Source organism: Bos indicus x Bos taurus, chromosome 2, assembly GCF_003369695.1.
Source record: "Bos indicus x Bos taurus breed Angus x Brahman F1 hybrid chromosome 2, Bos_hybrid_MaternalHap_v2.0, whole genome shotgun sequence".
NCBI lineage: Eukaryota > Metazoa > Chordata > Mammalia > Artiodactyla > Bovidae > Bos > Bos indicus x Bos taurus.
In genome coordinates, this window is record NC_040077.1 from 29,673,864 (window position 1) to 29,693,947 (window position 20,084).

At 39.8% G+C, this 20,084-nt stretch overlaps 1 protein-coding gene across 1 annotated transcript in view; it reads left to right on the forward strand.

Moving 5' to 3' along the window:
- Positions 1-5,313: 5,313 nt before the first annotated feature.
- The window catches only part of SCN7A (sodium voltage-gated channel alpha subunit 7), an 81,520-nt gene continuing 66,749 nt past the window's right edge, over positions 5,314-20,084 (forward strand). Inside the window, exon 1 of the mRNA XM_027558694.1 lies at positions 5,314-5,838. Within this exon, the coding sequence (XP_027414495.1) occupies positions 5,829-5,838 (10 nt within the window). The 5' untranslated portion in view covers positions 5,314-5,828. The remainder of the gene's footprint in view (positions 5,839-20,084) is intronic.

The window sequence follows — 20,084 nt, forward strand, 5'->3', positions numbered from 1 at the left end:
GCATGACAGAAGTTACTGGTCATCCCCAATATTTATTCTTACCTTTGTCTACATTAGTAGAAGCCTCAACTTTTGGCTCACCAAATGGACATCAGAATACACATGACATTCACTAGTTTGTATCTATGGGTTTAAGTTCTGGCCAACATAATATGAGCTCAAGAATGTGCTATCTTTTGAAGTGCTATCTTTTATGAAATGGGTGTGAATTACATTTTCTTTACTCCCTTTTCCTACTGTAATACAAATGTTGATGAACAATCCTGAATACTTCAAATAATTGCATAATATAGTAGAGATGACAGATCAACAAAATTGAAAGAGCCTGATTTGGTGATATTTTATAGTCCTGAACTCCCCTCTATATAGATTATTAAGTTTGAGAGGAATAAATTATACCATATTTAAGCCACAGTTTTTTAGGTTTTTGTTACTGTAGTCAAATACTACTTTTATATACTACATGCATATATTCAACTATTTCACATATGGACACAAAAATTAGAATAGAACATTCAGATAACAACAAATTGTGATTTTGTAATTATCTTTGTTTTGTGTTTTATTATTTCACTAGAAAGTATTTTGAGTTTCTGCCAAGACTGGTTAGAAATTACTTAGTAGATGAATCTTAAATACAAAATTACAAGATGGAATGCACTGTGATCAATAACCTTTGGCAGGTGAGGATTATACCACTGAAACATCAGTGCTCACAGTGATCAGGAACATTTTGAACACAGACTCCAGGTGTGTCTGTGATTTGTCCAATCTGATTCTTGGCACCATAGAAAACTATGAGATGAATACAGGCACAGAATGGTCCACCTTATACTATATGAATGTGTTTTCCAAATGAAATATTTGATGTATTTTTCCCTGCTGATTTCCAATATTTAATTTTGCTTTTCACTGATAGTCTCTGTTGACTATTTGGAACATTTTGGGAAAGAGTCCAAAATGGGACATTGTTTACATATACATATACTATATATTACAGGCAATCTGAGAAACTAGAACCAGTTTAGTAATTTATCAACTGATAATTAAAGCTCTAAAAGGATTTTTGCCCACATTTTTTGTACCGGGACTCCAGTTGACTCTCACCATCTACGGTCTGCTCTTTCAATTCTGAGAGTCCTTAAGAATCAAAACATTTATTTTGTTTCTCTGTAACTGTTTAAGCAACTTTTTACAGTTATGTTCACTTTCCAAATTCTTATAGTTCTGGAACTTGGGACAGAATTGAAAACTATGGCAAGGTTTTCTTGGGACAGTTCTAAGGAGTTCAACTATAGTCAGAATCATAAGTAGAATATACAAAGAAAAATAATCGTAAGGAACAGATTTTAGTTTTGCAGCACTGACGATGTAGGTAGGTTACGATGATAAAAACTGAAAGGAAGGTTATTACAGATAGTATCTTTGTGTACTCCTCCAAAAAAATTCACATGTTGAAACCCTACTCCCCAATGTGACAGCATTAGGAGACAGGGTCCTTGAGAAGTGATTAGGATTAGATGGAGTCATAGAGGTTGAGTCCTTGTCAGTGGATTTAATCCCTTTGTAAGAATCATAAGAGAGCTTTTGTCTTCTCTCAGTTCATCATAGGAGGATACAATGACAAACCTGCAGTCTGCAACACAGAACCTCACTCCACAGGCACTTTCTAGCCTCCAAAATTGTGAGAAATGATTTTCTGTTATTTATAAACCACCAAGTTTGTGATATATTTTATATCAGCTCTAACTGACTAAGACAAAAAGGATCATAGGCATTTGCTTGTGATATTACACATGACGTGGGAAGTTAACTAGTATTTGCAAAAGAAAATATGAACTCTTAACAATCATAAAATTTGAGTTATTCAGAGACATGTTTCTACAATATAGTTTATTTTATATTCATTCTTAAAAATATCTAGGCCTGGATTTTGACAACAATCCCAAACCAATGTCTGTTCCTTAGTAGGTTAGAATAAGGGTTTTGTTTTGGAGAAGGAAATGGCAATCCACTCCAGTACTATTGCCTGGAAAATCCCATCAGTAGGCTACAGTCCATGGGGTCGCAAAGAGTCGGACAAGACTGAGTGTCTTCACTTTCACTTCACTTTGATGCTGAGTGCTTTATGTCTCCGAGTGTCCTGGCATTCCCCACAGACAAAATTGGACTTTCTTATTTCTATCACTTCTCTTTAGACAGTTCTCTGCTTTGTATCAAGATTCTGCAGCCAGGGGAAATATTCACACTTGAGTATCACAGAAGCATTAAAGTACATTAGTATCACAAATTCAGCAGAATGAAAGCAGATCAACAAACAATTTTCACATTCTTCATATTACATGTGGCCTATGACTTATCACTGTGGTGAATCACCACATTTTTCCAAGAAGCACTCAGTTAACTGAGAGTATGCTTGGGGTTCATTCTTTTAGCAGATTTACTGAGTACCTACTGTATTACACCCTCTGTTCTAAGCATCTTACAACAGGGAATAAACAATTCCCCTTTATCATGCAGCATGGATTCTGGTGGGAAAAAAACAGAAAAAAGATATCATGAACTGATATTTAGCATGTCAGATAAATGTTACAGAGAAAAACAAGAAGTTGCTAGCTATGACAAGATTCAAAGTGTGAGTGTGGGATTTAATAGCCAAAACAGACTAGAGAAAAATCACCTATTAGGAAGGAAATTCGAAACTAGGCTATTAAAATGGTTATCAGCATCCAAATGGATGAGAAATTTGTTAAGAGTCCAGACAGCACGGGAAACTGCCAACCAGAAAATAAATCCTTAATTAATAAAAATATTATAAAGTCAGAAAAGTAAAAGTTGCTCAGTTGTGTCCAACTCTTTGTGATCCCATGGACTATAGTCCATGGAATTCTCCAGGCCAGATTACTGTAGTGGGTAGCATTTACCTTCTCCAGGAGATCTTCCCAACCCAGGGATCGAACCCAGGTCTCCCGCATTGCGGGCAGATTCTTTACCAGCTGAGCCACAAGGGAAGCCAAAGATAAATGCTCGACCGAAAAAAGAAAAGGATGATACACCTAAAAGACATACTTTCAAAGGAAGATATGTTTTGATTTGTTTGTATTTTGGGGCAATTGTTTAAGGTTTTACCAACTCTAGATGTGGTGATGTGGAGTGAGAATCAAAACATCAAGCCCATTCACACTCCCGACACTAACATCTTTGAGGTTAGAATAAACAGCCTCCACTGAAGCAGGCTTTGAGGGAAATAATTCCCCCAGGGATTTATCTGGTTCAAGTGTAGTGTGATAGAAAAGGTTTCTCCTGATGAGCAGTAAGGGCAAGTGGGTCTAGAGAATCTACCTTCTGAGTACATATTCTGGATGCACAGGTTGGAATATGTAAGATTCTTAAGGCAGAAGCCTGGAAAACAAACTGCAAATAACCCCTCCCACCAAACATTTGCCCCGGCACAGCAACCCAAAATGTGATTATCAGCTATAATTATTATTATTAGGAGCATAATAATTGCTAAAAGTTTGTCAGATTAGCATAGCAATATTATCTATAGTAGAAAGAAAATATTTGCTCCAGAATAACAACAAAAATTGGTTGCTCAACTCAGAAGGTAAATCTAGTATCATCGGTTTCCTTTCTGTTTGCCTCTGGTTTCTATTACTGGTTTGCACAACCTCTTGGGATTAGTTGCTTATTTTAGTTGCACATTATACAAAGCAGTATTTCTCTTTATTTTATGTCAGACATCTTATTTAAACTTTAAAGTATTCGATATTTTATATTGGTTAAATTTTTATCATGTTTTTATTATTTATTTATTTTAAAGTTTATCAAATTTTTATCATTTGTACTATGATTGAATGTACAGAAAGATGCATCAAATTTTACTGGGTGAGGAGGATGTGTAAGTTGAATTGCTTCAAGAAAAGTTCAGTGAATTAGAAAATCTACTTGGAATGTAACCACAAAGTGTGAGGAAGAGAGGCTGGTAATTCACATGTTGTCTATTAAAAATAAATCAAGTGGATGTTTGACTCCAAAATAATGATTATTAGTTGTTGGTATGATAATTGTATTGGTCTTCTGGGGGGGCTTTATTCTTTAGAAGCCCTTATCATTCAGAGACATGTGATGATTTTTTTTGGATAAAACGAAATAACTGTCAGTTCAGTTCAGTCGCTCAATCGTGTTTGACTCTTTGCAACCCCATGAACCGCAACACGCCAGGCCTCCCTGTCTATTACCAACTCCCGGAGTCCACCCAAACCTATGTCCATTGAGTCGGTGATGCCATCCAACCATCTCATCCTGTCATCCCCTTCTCCTCCTGCCCTCAATCTTTCCCAGAATCAAATAAGTCAGATCTTCATATCAGGTGGCCAAAATATTGAAATAACCGTACTACTTTTAAATTAATCCAAGGTAAAAATGTGGGTATAGATAAAATTGACTTCATATTGACAATAGTTGAGGCTGAGTACATAGGAGTTTATTATGCTTTCTATTTTTGTATATATTTGGAAACTTTCCATAGCAAATGTATAATTTAAACAAGCAAACAAAATAGAAGTAATAAAACCTTTTCTATGAATCATGGATGAAGCATGCTGTTTCTGACATGGCTTGGACAGAACTTAGCTTAGTTCTCCTTTATTTTTCTGTCTGATGCCTTGGAACATAAAATTTGAGCCTCTTATAAATACACATAATTTCTTTTACCTTTTCCTTATTTTTATTATATATGTTGTAGGACTCTTTGTTGTTGTTGTTGTTAAGGAAACTTCACTATTGAACAAGATTGGGTTATAAAATGAATGTTCTGTGATGCAGCAAAATTTTCCAAACTCCCTCTGGGAAAGCGGGTCCAACATTTTCTTTCGCGACCCTGAAGTACGCTATTGTGCGCTAGTTTTTCAAGATGTGGATAACTGTTCCTCTGTCCTTGTGTTTCAAGTCACCAGAATGGGAACGAAATCTCATCTCCAGGGAGAAGGTTGTAGGGACTCCAACCCATTCTTTCCTAAACATCCACACACCGTTTCCCCTCCCTCCACCCACACAGGAGCGCGAGCACACCTCTACAGCCACGTCCAGATTTGAACGCTGCAGGCTCACAACTGCCCCTGGCAGGCTCTAAGGGGACAGCTAGGCAAGGAGAGAGAGCAAGCAACTAGAGGTAAAGACCTGAGTTTGCTGCCTTTTCCTCCTCTCCCGCTCCTGTCCCTCCTATTCGCCTCTCTTGGCCCACCCCCAACCGCATCCCTGCCCTTCCTCTATTCTCCATTCAGTCCTCTCCCCGCTGCCCCTCCTCACCCCACCTGCTCCTCTCGCCCCCTCCCTTCCCGAGCAGCGGGTAGAAGAGACGCCACAGCTGCTGCTGTTCCAGCCGCAGCAGCCGCCGCGGACCGTCCGGGTCATTATCACCCCGCCCACGCCCGGTGCGGAGGCTGAGGTCGCGCACTGGCCTGGGGATGAGGGAGTCGGCGAGCGTGGCGTGGCTGGGAGAGGGGCGGGAGGAGTGAGGAGGACTCAAAAGCAGCTTCCCCGCGGCGGGCAGGACTCCACTGCGCCTCTGCGCTGGAGAGGTCTTTGGGTGACTGACTGGACAGCCGCCCCAGAGACACTTTCTAGCCGGCAATTCGGTGGGGTCCGTTGACTGCTGAGCTGTCGTGATCTGGGTGGCATCAGCTGGTGAGGGCAGACGCCACCTCCTGAGCAACCAGAACTCAGGAAACCAGAGATCCCGAAGGAAAGAGAACCCAGGAGGAGAAAGGGGGTCCAGGGAGCCCAGCTGCTCAGGGTTCCCTTAGGTGCTGGTGGAAACCTGTCACATGGCAGCAAGTAAGTACCTTTTTCTTGCTGAGTGCCCAGTCCTGGGTTGGTGATAGCTGTCGTCTGCTGCCAGCCTTTGCGACCCACCCTGCCTGCCCCACCCCATACACACCCTTAGGGTCCCCAGTAGGAAATTCTGGGCTCAGATTAAGAGAACTGCTTCAACAGCAGCCACCGTCTGAATGTTTTCCCTGCACTGTATGTTGTGTGTGGTCAGTTTTCTCATCTCACCAGGTAAGCTTCTGAAAAAGCAAGATGCTCTGGTAGTGTAAAATTTCTAAACACCTTATATGGCAATGACTTTTTGGTTACATGGTACAATAATAGAACAGAAGGAATAAAAGCTTATGCCGGATAAAGTATACTTCTAGCAAATCTTATCTCTTAGTCCAAGTAACTTAGTGATTTCAAGGTTGGTGCTTTTCGTGTAAGAATCAATAGTATAAAATTAGCAGCACAAATGTGATAGGAAATGTCATGCCCAATTTTCATGGCTGGGCATTTTGGTACTGTTTGGATCAACAGGTTTTTGTTTCCATTTTTCCATTGTTTGGCTCTGTAAAATGCATACCTTCTAAAGGTTTTCTTTTGAAAGTGATGATGATGTGTTCATGACAACTCTGGTTATATGTTGCTTCTAATACTTAGGATATCGGTCTAAGAAGGATAAATGATGAATTCATGCGGAATAACACACTAATGGGTTCCTTTCATTAATGGAAATCATAGAGTCAAGTTTGGATATTGGCCAGAAATATCTCTTGAAATGGGAAGGAGTTTGGGTGGTGCTTTTTGTGAATATTTTTCTTCCTAGCTATCATGTAGTCTGTAGCAAATATAAGGAAGCTGGGCCCTGCTATGACCAGGCCTAATTCAAGTTTCTATAACCCAACCTCTAGTTTTACAAGTAGAGAAGACAAGACCCATGAGTAATAATTTGATGAGCTTACTTGGGTTAATCACTGATGAGCGAATCATTGAAGAAAACTTTGAATTTAATGTGGCAGAACTTTATTTTTGTTTATGTAAAATTGAAGTATTTTAACTTTTGATTAAGCTTTATGTTTCTTATTTGTAAATAAAAAAAAAAAAAATTACAGATCCTGATAAGGACCAAATGACAGAGATTACATGAAGGGTTATGTAAAGGTAGTACCATGTATAACTACTGCTTGTATAAGGAATTGTTCCTCATTTTCATCCACTTCACTCTCTGGCTCTCAATTAAAGTCCAGTTCAATATAAGTTTTGACAGGCCTCACTAGAATGCACTAGAGAAAGCAAAATTCAAATTCAAGTCATGAACTGTTGCCACCAGTACAATTTAAAGTATATTCAACCTGTGAGCCTCCATCCTTACAAAACTGTGTGCCTTGGATAACAATTCATATTTAAACACTTTTGAATATTCTCAAAATATGCTTTATTATCTTTTTCTTTTTAGTTTTAAATTTTGTTTTGGGTATATGTTCTTACTTCCTTGGAATGAAACCATCAAATATTTGGATATTGCTGAATTTATTTGGTCCACTAATTAACACAGGGGAAGTCAAAGTTTAGGCATAAATACACTATTCCTGACTGCTGCTGCTGCTGCTGCTGCTAAGTCGCTTCAGTCGTGTCCGACTCTGTTCGACCCCATAGACGGCATCCCACCAGGCTCCCCCATCCCTGGGATTCTCCAGGCAAGAACACTGGAGTGGGTTGCCATTTCCTTCTCCAGTGCATGAAAGTGAAGCGTGAAAGTGAAGTCACTCAGTCCTGTCCAACTCTTAGCGACTCCATGGACTGCAGCCCACCAGGCTCCTCCGCCCATGGGATTTTCCAGACAAGAGTACTGGAGTGGAGTGCCATTGCCTTCTCCTGACTGCTAGGATTTATTAAAATTCTGCACTGAGAGGAGAAGTACTGTGAGCTCCTTTTTACTACCAGTGTATTCAAAACAATAGGAGAAAAACCTGAAATAGGACAGGCTCAGGAAAAGGAACCAACAGATTTCAGATGACAGGATACAGTGTTGCCATGTCAGTTACCACTGGAGAGGGAGCCCTGGAGCTAAGCACCTAGAAACTGGGTCCTCTGCTGTGGGAGAGGCTCTGGGAGGATAGTTGACACATTCCCACTAACTTTGTGCAGGTAGGATGAATACAGGCCTAAAGCACAGTGGAAATGGGAGCAACCATATTTTACTCAATGTCGCACTTAGGAAAGAAGTATCCTAATATGCCCTAGTCCTAGATCTCATTATGACAGGATCTGTAACACCACTGAGATAGTCAACCCTCAACCTACCACCACGACTTTCTCTTAAAAACTTATGGTGGAGGCATAAGCCTGAAAGAGACATTCTTTTATTCCTGGGAGTCTGGTTCCATGATTTCAGCTAACTCCTGTCACACCTGGTCCACTGTGACAGGACATCTACAAACTCTTTCCACCCTGACAAGCAATCCGCCATGTGCTGTCACCCACCATCATACGACACTAACTTGTATGGACAAACCTCATTTTCCCCTGAGTTGGTCCCCTTTTCTTCTATTAATATGGGCTAACCAAGGCCATGCAAACTAGGTCTTACCTCTGAAAAAGGTACACTTTTTCAGTGTACACTGAAAAAGGGAACCTTTAATGTTAGAGAAAATTTTTGAGGTTGTACTCCATGCCGATACGGGGAACTCTTATTTGTCTAGATACCGTATCTCTATTGTGTACACAGCATTTCTGATTGGATTGACTCAGTTTGTTGCTGACTGAGGACAGCCAGCTCTGTGGACAGTTTTGATTGTGGTGACAGCCAGGTGCTGGATTGTATCAGCATCAAAGAGAAACTTAATGAAAATGTTGAAGCCCCCCTCAGGGAAATTTCTGATTTTAAAGATCAAAGATTACTCCGTCCAGGGCACTTGGTTTTAAACCAGGACATAAGAGGATGCTGACTGGGGGGCCATAGTCCCTGGTTGAATATATGGTGCTGAGTGGAATATTCCTTCTCTCCTTCTTTAAATGACACAGTGAGGCTCCCCATCCACCAACCTCTCATTCTTTGGGTTTTTGCTGAGACTGCATCGTCTAAGCACCTGATAAGGCTTTGGTTCTGGTCCATATCTGGTCTCACCCTAGTCTGTTTTATGGCTCCTCTCTAGTTGCTTTCCAATTTGAGAAGGAATTAGTGTCTGTGTATTTGGTTCTACATTTGAAAAGCTAGAGTAGTTTCAGGGTGGTATAAGTAGATCCCGTAAAAGCAGACCTATGGTTTCAGAGTGACCAGGAGCAGAGGTGAAGAGCCAATACTAAGAAGCCTCTAGGGTTCCAGTGACTATTCGAGTTCTAGAATGTTTTTAAAATTTGTGTTCCACAGATTTGGTGGAGCCTGAAACCATAGGCCAGAGGGTCTCAGGATTGCTAATGAGTCTAGAAGTTACATACAAAGCAAGCTCTCCTTTGTATTATTTTCATAGGAGCAAGAATACTTTCCTCCCGCTTGAGACCTTAGCTCTTTAGGTGGCCTCTGGCCATTTCTTCTGATCAAGGGTCTGATTGACTAGGGTCATAAAAATAGCTAGTTCTGGAAAGATTCTGGCTTTTCCCCAGTGTGCTTGTTTTGGTGGCCTGGACAGGCACAGCTATAAATTATTATCATATCCATAGAAACAAGGAAACAAGGGACCCTGCTAGTGAACCATGAGGTTGCCATAGAGAAGCTCAAGGGGGCCTACTTAAAACCCAGGCAACTTTCCTTCATGTTCCTGGAACTCTTCTCTGCCTCCACTGCCAGTTCTAACTCTTAACCCTGGTGGGAGTTCATTTCCCATAGACACTTTCTCTCCTGCATCCTATCAAAGCATGCATTGACCTTTCCATTGACCTTTCCTTAGGCTTGTTCTTTTAAGTGGATGTGAAAAGAGACTGGGTGCTAAGACTCTCTCATAAGACACTCTTGTCCGAATTTCTTCTCCTCAGTATAAATCGTAACACTGTGAATGTGTGGTATCTGAATTCCTGAACTGCCTCTCTCTGGAAAGATGACTTTTCCAAAGACCTGATCTCTTGGTTATATTAGTGAACCATCACTAGAATTCGAGTCTGTTAGATTTGAGGAGAGTTCAGGTGGCTCAGACAGTGAAGAATCCACCTGTAATGCAGGAGACCTGAGTTTGATCCCTAGGTTGGGTAGATTCCCCTGGAGAAGGGAATGACTCCACTCCAGTATTCTTGCCAGGTGGGTTAAAGCCCATGGGTTGCAAAGAGTTGGATATGACTGAGCAACTAACCCTTTCACCTTTCACTTCAGTTCTCAAAGAAGAACTTTTAATTTGGGGGAAAGATGGAACATAATTCCTTTGGATTTTTGCTGGTACTTATTTATTTCCAAGACTTCTTTCCTAAGTTTTAAATTCAGAAAAGTACCCAGAATGAAAAATTCTTAAGAAATAAAATCAAAGCAAAGTGGCAATACATACTTATATTTTTGAGAAAATTACTTATTTATTACTTTCTTCTGCAGAATAACATACTCTAGGAATGTGTTGGCTGAAATTTTCACAGTGAGGGAGTTGAGTCCAGAATTAAGTGTATGTATTGAAGCCAAATCAGGATGACCACAGCTGTAGGCAGAATCTAGGTTCAAGTGTAGAAGTCAGATAATCAAAGCTAAACAGAAAGTAAGCAACTGTAGTGAAAAATATGATCCCAAAGCAGAAAAAGAAATAGGCTGAAGTCACAGGGAACAGACAGCTATAAAATTCCAGGTGGATTGGCATTATTCTGGTCAATCTCCTTTATTCCTAAGCCTTCAGTGTGTAAACTTTACATTTCTGGATTTTAATAATGCATGTACACAATAAATTATGGTCAGATAGTACTTTTCAGGTGGCACAGTGGTAAAGAATCTGCCTGCTAATGCAGGAGACGCAAGAGACACGGGTTCAATCCCTGAGTCAGGAAGATCCCCTGGAGTAGGAAATGGCAACCCACTCCAGTATTCTTGCCTGGAGAATCCCATGGACAGAGGAGAGCCTGGTGGGTTACAGTTCGTGGGGTCACAAAGAGTCAGACATGACTGAGTGACTGAGCAAGCACGCATGAGTATAGAAATACTAACAAGAAAGCAACAGAGCTCTTTGACACCTTTTCAGTCCCTCTCCATAGACGTAGCAGTTTCTTCGTTTTAGAGGGAAAACATCATGCATGTGCAAGCATATATGCCACTGTGTAACTAATCCTCATAAAACATCTTAGTCAAAGATGTTCTTTGAATGCAGTGCAAGCTGTTCTCAACACTGTATTTTTCACTAAATAATTTATTTGGTGAATCTTTCCATATGAACTTAAACTTCAGCAACATATTCATAGGGCAGTTTAACTGCTGGGTGAAAGAGTTCATTCAGCATTATTTTAGGGAGTATTATCAAGCAGTCTTTCAGAAAAAAATGCAGTTGTTTACACTCTCAACTGAACCATGAGAGGGCCCATTACTTCTGTATCCTAGCCTGCCAAAGATGGCATCCATTGGGAAGAATCTCAAGTATGTCTCTAGAGTTTTACTGCTAAAATTATTGATTGTTTTAATCTTACCATATCTTTCAAAATACCGTGACTCATCTTTCCTGGTGCTTCCTTAAAGACAATTAAAATATTTTTGTATCCTTCATGAGAAAAAAGCAATGCATCTAATATCATTTGAGTTCTAAACCCTGGGGAAGAAAATACAATTGAGAACTCTTGGTGAAAGGGCTTTGCATCAGAGAATTTAGCTGTGAGTCATTACAGAAACTGGGAAAGATGAAATATAAGCCATAATACATCTATGAAGTACAATCAAAAGGCTCCAATGAATAGAAATATGATCTAAATTCTTCACTTCACTAAAGCAGGTGTGGTTCCTATATTCTCAACAATCCAGAGATTCCAGTTAATCATTACATTAACTCTGTATCCCTCACTTATGTATGCAGTACATTCCAGTCTCCAAATGTTTACAGCCTTGTTACTACTATCATTACATTTTTTTGCAATTATCTGAATGTAATTGGTGCAAGAGGCTTGCTGCATTATCCATGTCTAATAGCATAATTGTCTCAAAATAGCTTGGAAAACATGTGAGAAGTCTTTTTACCCTTTATTTCCTATTTCCTGTCAGAGTGAAATTGACATTTGCTGTTATCACTTCTCTATGGATCTATGGTGCTAGTTTTTGCTTCATTGTTTTTAGTTTGCATTCTCTTGCTGTACAGGTCTACATCTTTGTAGGTTATGCTAAATCTTTTGGTAAATGTATTAAGAGAATTAATATATATATATATATATTATCCCTTACAGAGTAAAACATTTCATAATTCTCTTTGGCAAAGCTACTCTAGCATCTGTTTCTCATGCCTAGGATCAAGTCTACCTTCCCAGAAAGCATATGGGTTGATTACTTAGATGCAGTAGTTTTAATTACCTCAGGTGGGAAAAATGGAAGTGAAGAGGCTGTGAGTGCTCTGGACAGTCACCTCCTACATGGGCAATATCTGTCTTCCCAGCTTGACTGCATTACTGGTAGGCTGTGCTCCGGGAATCGAACTGAGGGACAGGGAAGCAATGCGTAACGGGATATGGAGGGAGAGAAGAAAACACTGACTTCCGGTAGCCCCTTTCTTCCCTGGCCTTCATGATCTCTAAGACGATGCAGCTGCAGTTGCTGACTGAAAATGCTGCTTATCCACACAGCCTCCTCCCTGGGAAATAAGCTGCAGAGGGGCCGAGCATGAGACGACTGGTTGAGTGACTGTGTCGTTCATCATCTAACTCAGAGGCTTTCCTTTGAAAAGGACAGTGAATGACATAAATAATTAGTTCTCAACAACAAAAATACACTCAAATTGTCCCTAGAACCCTGTGATTCCTGGTCATGCTACTGAACTATGAAACTGAGTGGGTCAGAAACAAAAGGAAAGGGTAGAAGGGAAAAGTTAGATTTATTATCTTGGGGGGAGCTGGGAGCAACAGGATAAGGTGGATGTTCCGGTTGCATATTTTATTTCAAACTTTAGACCTGTTTTGCACCAGGACATATGTAGTAGAATGGCAACATCTGGTAAGGTCAAGGCACCCACAGAATCAGAAAAATTCTAGAGCTGAGGGAGATAAGGGTTCCAGAGAGGTGAAAAGCATGTGATCCTTTGGAGAAGTGATTTTCTAAAGCAAGTATTTGCCTCAGAAATTCTGGTATAAGCCTCGTTTGTCTCTCATACTTGGGATATCAGAGAACATAAAACAACATGTAATGATGTCTCTGCTTGCTTTATGAGAGTGGTTGGATGAAGCATGGCTATCAGCCAAGGAATCTTTCTCTCTAGCAGGCTGCATCAGGTTCATCCCAAGGGGCCCTAGCCCAAGATACTCTGAAATTGTCTGTCTGGGTTGGGCTGCTGACTCCTACATTTTCAATATTAGCACTAATATCCAGTCAAGAGCTGATATAATTCAAATCAGGTGCAACAAGAAGGTATTCTTTCCCTACAACTCAGTATCGGGATGTTGATCCAAGGCCACCATCCTCTCCCCTTCTTCTCAGAGGCCTCAGGATTCATAAACTGCATGTTTGACACTCTCACATCTAGTCAACCACCCAGGACCACATTATTGAAAGTTTTGTGCCCATCTCAAGCTAACCTAGAGCCAGAGTAGGTGCTGGAGGCTTATGGTTGGCCTTAGATGACAACTGGTCCAGAGCTCTTCCATCTGATTTGCAGATTTAGGGCACTGTTTGTGGATCTATGAGCTTAGTTCCACTGGTCAGAAGCTGAGCATAAATGAAGGGCCAAAAAAAAAAATCCACAGTTTCACTTCAGATTGAGAGGATGCTTAAGGAGGTCAACTGGTTGTGAATGATCCCAAAAGCGCCAAGGTATAGTTCTAGTTCTGTATTTTTAAGACAAATATTGAGGTCATACCTTATACGTCAGGGGAACAAGTTGCATCAAGGACATTAGGACTGAAGACAGCTTATAGAATCTAGTTGCATGACAGAGCCCCTTTGAATTCCTTTGGAAAGTGGCAAAGAGTACTATTTTTTATTTTGTATTGTTAACTCCTAATATGGCTACTGGCCAGGAATTTTTGGTTAATGATCTAATAGATCTTTGGATTCGTGAGAAGTACAATTCTAGGAAGATTCCAGTTCCATTACAATGTGCTCATTTTTTCAGTGTAACAAGGGGTAATTCAGAAATCCCAGAGGCCACTTTCACAAAGCAGTGGAAATTTTGAGAATACCTAGAAAAATTGGGAACATTGAGTGCTTTAGAATATTGAGTTAGACCACTTTCCTAGACTCACTGGTAGGGAACCAAAGCAGTTGTTTTCTTAGAAGATTCAAGTAAGACTTGTTAGGGTAGAATTAGCTTAACGTTTTATGTTCCTGGCAATTGGGCTTTCTGTTGCCTTTATCACTGTCAGAATAGTATTTTTTGTTGAGCTTGGAGACGCTCATTGGGATCCTATACCCAGTGATCTGCATCCCCACTTGGCATTTCAGCTGCCACTAAGCTTCCTGTTCATTGTTCTTAGACAATTTGCAATCAGATGCAGATAGACTGTTAACTGACGCTGGCCGGGATTTCCTATTGTGTGTATTGACTGTGTCATTCTGAAGTTTAAGGTCCTTGACTTTGCTTCTTTCTTCAAGAAGAGAGATATTAATTCTCATTGTTGGAAAATTTGATGAACTCCCTGTAGAATCCAGACCCACTAGTGTTGGAGATTATTTGAATTTGCATCTCTTTTGCTTTGAAATAATATTTTTCAGAGATAACCAAGATAACTTGATTCTTACTTGTTTACAAGTCTGTCTCCCATTGCCCTTAAATTCAGTAACTATAACTTATTAATATTTACAGCACTGATACCTAGCTCAGTGGTGCTTAATAAATACATGTTCCACAAATGACTGATAAATATATGAATATCAAAAGCAAACACCATGGTTAAACTTATTGCCCTATATGACATGTCAAACTGCAGTAACAATCTTTAAAGGAAAATTAGAGCTCACTTTTTAAAAACATAGCTGAAACCAAAAAGCTAAAATATAGAATTATAAACATATATGATTGTAGAGATATTTTTGAGATACTTGAGAGATATATTTTTGAGAGTGCTTGCAACCACTTTCTACAACATGTGCTGTGTTAAGTCGCTCAGTCGTGTCCAACTCTTTGCAACTGCACGGACTGTAGCCAGGCTTCTCTGTCTGTCAAGATTCTCCAGGCAAGAATACTGGAGTGGGTTGCCATATCTTCCCAACCCAGGGATCGAACCCAGGTCTCCCACACTGCAGGCAGATTCTTTACTATCTGAGCCACCAGGGAAGTCTTCTGCAAGATAACATATTCCAATAATGTGTTAACAAGGGGTCTGAGATGGATTAGGACAAAGAAACTAAGGGAGGATAGAGTTGAGCAATCAGGAAATCTGAAGCCACCAAAAAGCCCAGAACTGGGACTTGAAGTAGGTCAAGGCTAAGTTAGGCACACATGTTTTTGTTGTTCAGTCTCCCAATCATGTCCAACTCTTTGTGACACCATAGACTGCAGCACACCAGGCCTCCCTCTCACCATCCCCCAAAGTTTGCCCAAGTTCATGTCCACTGCATCGTTGATGCCATCCAGCCATCTCATCCTCTGACGCCCTCTTCTCCTTCTGCCCTCAATCTTTCCCAGCATCAGGGATTTTTCCAGTGAATCAGCTGTTCACGTCAGATGACCAAAATACTAGACCTACAACTTCAGCATCAGTCTTTCCAACAAGTGTTCAGGGTTGATTTCCCTTGAGCTTGACCGGTTTGATCTCTTTGTTGTCCAGGGGACTTTCAGGAGTCTTCTCCAGCACCACAATTCAAAGGCATCAACTCTTCGGCACTCTGCCTTCTTTATGGTCCAGCTCTCACAAGCATGCATGACCACTGGGAAAACCATAACCTTGACTGAATGGACACTTGTTGGCAGAGTAATGTCTCTGCCTTTCAACACACTGTCTAGGTTTGTCATTGCATTCCTGCCAAGAAGCAGTTGTCTTCTGATTTCATGGCTCCAGTCACCATCCACAGTGATTTTAGAGCCCAAGAATAGGAAATCTGTCACTATTTCCACCTTTTCCCTTTCTCTTTGCATGAAGTAATGGGGCTGGATGCCATGATCTTAGGTTTTTTAATATTTAGTTTTAAGCCATTCTTTCACTGTCCTTCTTCACCCTCATCAAGAGACTCTTTAGTTCTTTACTTTCTGCCATTAGAGTGGTATCATCCACACACCTGAGGCTGTTGAGGTTTCTCCCGCCTATCTTGATTCCAGCTTGTGACTCATCCAGCCCAGCACTTCTCATGATGTGCTCAGCATATAGGTTAAATAAACAGCATGACAGCAGACAGCCCTGTCGTACTCCTTTCTCAATCTTGAACCAATCAGTTGTTCTATACAGGATTCTAACTACTGCTTCCTAACCTGCATACAGGTTTCTTAGGAGACAGGTAAGATGGTGTGGTATTCCCAAATCTTAAGAGCTTTCCACAGTTTCTTATGATCCATAGCCTTTTGTGTAGTCATTGAAACAGAGACAGGTGTTTTTCTGAAATTCCCTTGCTTTCTCTATGATCCAGCAAACGTTGGCAATTTGATCTCTGGTTCCTCTGCCTTTTCTAAACCCAGGTTGGACATCTGGAAGTTCTTTGTTTGCATATGCTAAAGCCTAGCATGAAAGATTTTAAACATGACCTTACCCACATGGGAGATGAGTGCAGTTGTTGGATAATTAGCACATTCTTTGATACTACTCTTCTTGGGAATTGGGATGAGAGTTGACCTTTTCCACTCCTGTGACCACTGGTGGGTCTTCCAGATTTGCTGGCATACTGAATGCAACACTTTGGTGACATCATCCTTTAGGGTTTTGAATAGCTCTCCTGGAATTCCATCACATCCACTAGCTTTATTAATAGCTGTGCTTTCTAAGGCCCAGTTGACTTCACACTCCAGAATGTCTGGCTCTGGGTGACTGACCACACCATCTTAGTAATCTGGTTCACTAAGATCTTTTTTGTACAGAGGAAAGACATGTATTCTTTCCATGTCTTCTTGATCTCTTCACTGTCTACTAGGTCTCTGCTGTTTCTGTCCTTATTGTGCCCATCTTTGGGCAAAGTGTTCCCTTGATACTTCTAATTTTCCCAAACAGATGTCTAGTCTTTCCCCTTCTGTTCTTTTCTTCTGTTTTATGCACTGTTCATTGAAGAAGGCCTTCTTGGCTCTCCTTGCTAGTCTTTGGAACTCTGCATTTAGTTGTATGTACCTTTCACTTTCTCCCTTGCTTTTCACTTCTCTTCTTTTTTCCAGCTATTTGTAAAGCCTCCTCCGACAACCACTTTGTCTTCATGCTTTTCTTTTTCTTTGGGATAGTTTGTTCACTGCCTCCTGTGCAATATTATGGACCTCAGTCCATAGTTCTTCAGGCACACTGTTAACTAGATCTAATCCTTTGGATCTATTCATTACCTCCACTGCATAGTCATAGGGGATTTGATTTAAGTCATACCTGGCTGGCCTAGTGGTTTTCCTGGTTTTCTTTAGCTTAAGCCTGAATTTTGCTATGAGAAGCTGATGATCTGAGCCACAGTCAGCTCCTACTCTTGTTTTTGCTGACTGTATACAGCTTCTCAATCTTTGGCTACAAAGAATGTAATCAATTTGATTTTGGTATTGACCATTTTTTGATGTCCATGTGTAAAGTCATCTCTTGTGTTGTTGAAAAAGGGTGTTTGCTATGACCAGTGCATTATCTTGGAAGAATTCAGTTAGCCTTTGCGCTGCTTCATTTAGCCATTCCCTCCTCCAGGGGATCACATTTAGTCAGAATTCTCTGCTATGACCTGTCCATTTTGGATGGCCCTACACAGCATGGCTTATAGCTTCATTGAGTTATACAAGCTCCTTCACCATGACAAGGCAGTGATCTGTGAAGGGGTTGGCACACACAATGAGGAGAATTAACCAAAATTGGCTAAACCCTGGGCAGAACACAACTGTAGAGAGTATAAAGACAAGAGCCAAAAATCAAATCATTTAAGTCAGGAAAGGGTGAAATAATCTCAGGGGCAAGAAAAAGTTGTATTAAAGAAAATGTTAGCTATACCGGAGTAAAGATATTCCAACACAGGAAAAATCCAAGAATATTAGTTATGCAGCAAGTGGAGTGAAGGCTGAACCAGTTTTTGGCAGCTAGAGTTTATATACACACGGGAATACAGTAGCTATTTTCATCAGATGTTTGATCTGCCCTAACAGCTGCCTTTCAGTCAGTCCTCACATGTAGAAATATTTCTGTTGTCCTCATATGTAGAAATATTTCTAGCTGTGCCACTTTAAATCATCAGGTTATAAATGTGGCATGTTTTGAATTATACTTGTTACAGTCCAAACTTGAGTTGACTTTGATACAATTCTTGCCAAAATCTTACTTTAGCAATTCAATTTTTTAGAAAAGCAGTCTAATGGACAGATTAACTATTAATCTTTCTATATTTTCCAGGCATTTGTGCTATATTAAGATCAATCACCAGAAAACACAGTGCCTGGATCATACTTCATAAATTCCCCACAGAAATGCTTTTACTGAATTATGATTTAATGATTAATAATTTACAGTCTGCACTCAGCTGTCTAAAAGTTATAGGCAAGCCAGTTTCATTTGATTAAGTGCTTCCATTTCTTTGTCATACTATAGAAGCCAGTGTCCGCTATCTATTTATTCATCTAGTCAACAACCATGTAGTCTCATTCAACATCAAAATCATGACTAAAGGAGTCTTTTGGTATCACTGACAGGGTAGGGAGAGAGAATTAACAGTGGCAGTCAGTACTGTGGAGCAGGCTCACATATATAGTCTGGTTTCATGTTGATGACCCTGTGAGATACAGGAGGGGTTCTGAAGTTTACCATTAAAGTCTCATAGCTAGTAGGTGGCAGACTGAGGAATCAAAGATTGTTGTGCTGTGAAGGGATAACAGAAAGAAAAAGAAGACTATATTTGGACTATACATATAGAATGTGTGTGTGTATGTTAGTCACTCAGTCATGTCTGACTCTTTTTCAACCCCATGGACTATAGCCTGCCAGGCTCCTTTGTCCATGGGATTTCCCAGGCAAGAATATTGGAGTGGGTAGCCTTTCCCTTCTTGAGGGGATCTTCTCCACCCAGGCATCAAACCTGGGTCTCCTGCACTGAAGTCAGATTCTTTACTATCTGAGCCACAAGGGAAGCCTTGTGGCAAAAATATTTTCATTAATGCTGGCATCTTTGCAATAAGTTTATGACATCCCTTTGTATCTACTTTTAAGGACAATAGGTTTTATATACATAAACTTAATAATGTTTCTTAGTAGTTAGAATATATCCCTAAAAATATAAAAGAAACATTTTTACTTAATATGAAATGATATTTGTAAAATGTTTTGATTTTGTTCATTCAATGCTGCATAGGTTTAGTTTATCTAATATTTAACCCAAACTTTTAGGTCATATGATACTCTGAAAATTTAATTCAAAGATTCTAGGATTGGAAAGTTCTAAGACTATAAGGTCACAGTCAATGAATAACTCTTCTGTAGATGGAATGATTTGAATTTTATCAACATTCTGATCCCATTTGAAGACCTTCCAGTTTACATGCATGCCTTTTGGGTGCGGTCATGGAATACAGCAGAAGAGAGAGTAACTGCCTCCTCCATTTTCCTTCAGTATAAATAAAGGTTATATTAACTTTCTTGGTAGACAAAATCAGCATTGATTTATATTGCAATTACTATTAAGTAAATCCCCTTGGCAGTTTTCTCTGCTGCAAATATATACTGACTGCATTTTGCAGACAGGATGTTTTGGTTCAAATTTAAAAACCTGATGCATATTGCCACTATACTATTATTCTAATAAATTTGACCAATCATTCTAAGATATGACATTATATCACAGTTAAAAATTTTTATTTACTTTGAACCTATTATGTGCCAATCACTGTACTAGGCATTTCATTCACATTATTTGATTTTATCCTTACTTAACGTGAATAGGATCCCAATTTTATGACCGACAGTTTCAAGAATATAAGTAATTTAACTGAAACCTCTAAGAACAGAACAGAATTAGTAACAGAATTTAGGATTTCAATGTAAGTCTAATTCCTAAGTTTGTGATTTTGTTTATATTAACCTATAACCATGAG